The sequence below is a fragment of the Saccoglossus kowalevskii genome, chromosome 4 (genome assembly GCF_978046115.1).
Source record: "Saccoglossus kowalevskii chromosome 4, keSacKowa6.1, whole genome shotgun sequence".
Taxonomy (NCBI): domain Eukaryota; kingdom Metazoa; phylum Hemichordata; class Enteropneusta; family Harrimaniidae; genus Saccoglossus; species Saccoglossus kowalevskii.
The window spans coordinates 4,790,463-4,792,213 of NC_140644.1; the positions used below are offsets into that span (position 1 = coordinate 4,790,463).

General features: G+C 32.3%; 1 protein-coding gene across 1 annotated transcript; it reads left to right on the top strand.

Annotated features, from left to right (window-relative positions):
* The first annotated feature begins 225 nt into the window (after positions 1-225).
* LOC146746203 (galactosylceramide sulfotransferase-like) lies at positions 226-1,191 on the top strand. The gene has a single exon (XM_085498208.1). The coding sequence runs from the start codon at positions 226-228 to the stop codon at positions 1,189-1,191; it is 966 nt and encodes a 321-aa protein (XP_085354334.1).
* The last annotated feature ends 560 nt before the right edge of the window (positions 1,192-1,751 follow it).

Below are 1,751 nucleotides of genomic sequence, written 5' to 3' on the forward strand. Positions count from 1 at the left end.
TATTAACGTGTAGATAACTGAAAATTGAATGATATTATGACATATATATCAATTGTTGTTAATCATGAACGTGCGATTAATTTGATATAACATAAAATGTTCATTTCTGTTCATTAAATGTTTTATTTTTAACTATTTTGTACAATATGCACCAATCACGTATGCATCATGAATAAAATCGTAATATAAATATTTTAATTTAAATTGCAGGCTGCAATCGCAAAGATGAATTGGATTAAAAACTCTATCTATGACAGCACCGATGACAATTCCAACACTCAATGTAAACCAGCGTCTCGATTTATTTTCATCAAGACTATGAAAACAGGAGGTAGTACAACAGCAAATATTTTGGTTAGATACGGAATAAAATATAACCTATCTACTATACGATACGATATCGAACATTATATTTGCACTAACCTAAGTGGCCTCGACTATATGGCAATGCATTTGCGCTATAATAGAACTTGGATGGATGGTATAATACCAGATGCTAAATATTTAACTATTCTCAGATCACCATATAGCCAGCTTCCTTCAGCATTTTACTACTTCAAATTCGCCCGTCCTTTGCTCGATTACGCCGATCCATTCCGTCAATACATCGAACACATTGATAATTACACCCATTTTACGGATGAACACCACCAACACAGAAATGGACAGATGTGGTTTTTAAATACACGGTTCGAGGAGAATGAACAAGACAATGAAACGAGTATAAAGCTCGCAATCCAACGAATAGACAAAGAGATTGATTTCGCAATAATTTTGGAGCATTATGATGAATCTTTAGTCGTGTTAAAACAATTGATGTGCTGGAATGACAATGATATTATATATTACATTACAAAGAAAAGTAGAAAAAGAAAAACCGTTACCACAGCTATGGAGAAAAATATACGTGCATGGAATCGAGCGGACGTGCTCTTATACGAGCATTTTAATCATTCACTGTGGGAAAGAATACGAAATTACCAAGGTGACTTTAAAAATGATTTGAAAGGATTTCGGAAAGTTAATGAAAATGCTACACGGAAATGTTCACGTAACAAAGAGGACGTCACCATAGGAAGCTTTTGTTGGAAACTGTTAAACGATACGCCTAAATTGCGTAATTTCGCAATAGCAAATCAAAATTCAAGAAATTTAACTGAAGAACTAGCACATAGATGTGAGTTCCTCTGAGTTTACAAATCTTGTTCAAATATTTAAAAGTAAGTATTTATCTGCACAGTTAATTTTGAGTGAAATATTGAACATAGCACAAATATTTACACTGTTTAAAAAGTATAATATGCATTTCACACATATCGCGAATGTCACTTTTATTTCATTGATATATTCAGATGAGCACATCAAGTTTAATCTAAATATTGATTTAAATTGTATTCACCACTATCCGGGAAGTTTAAACTTACCATTATTCAGTACTAATAAATGCTGTAAGTATACACAATGTAACATTTTAGCAAAAGAAGCTCTGCCTATTGCTTAAAATCGTTTTAGTATATGTTAAATAAATATGCAAAACGTATGTTGAGATTTTATTTAATACTCAAAAACAGTAACGGTCGCAAAAATGCCAAAATAGAGTAATGTAGAATATGTAGAATACCTTTTTACACATAAGAGTTCAAGTATTTAACGGTCAGTAGGATCTCCCAAGTTAGGATTGCCCTGTAGACAAGTCCATGTCTACCAGCATTGACACAGACCTGAATCTCTTTGAATGAAAGTAATATAAA

Bases quoted from the DNA above. Each gene is read 5' to 3' on its own strand.
- LOC146746203 (XM_085498208.1), top strand. From the start codon at position 226: ATGAATTGGATTAAAAACTCTATCTATGACAGCACCGATGACAATTCC.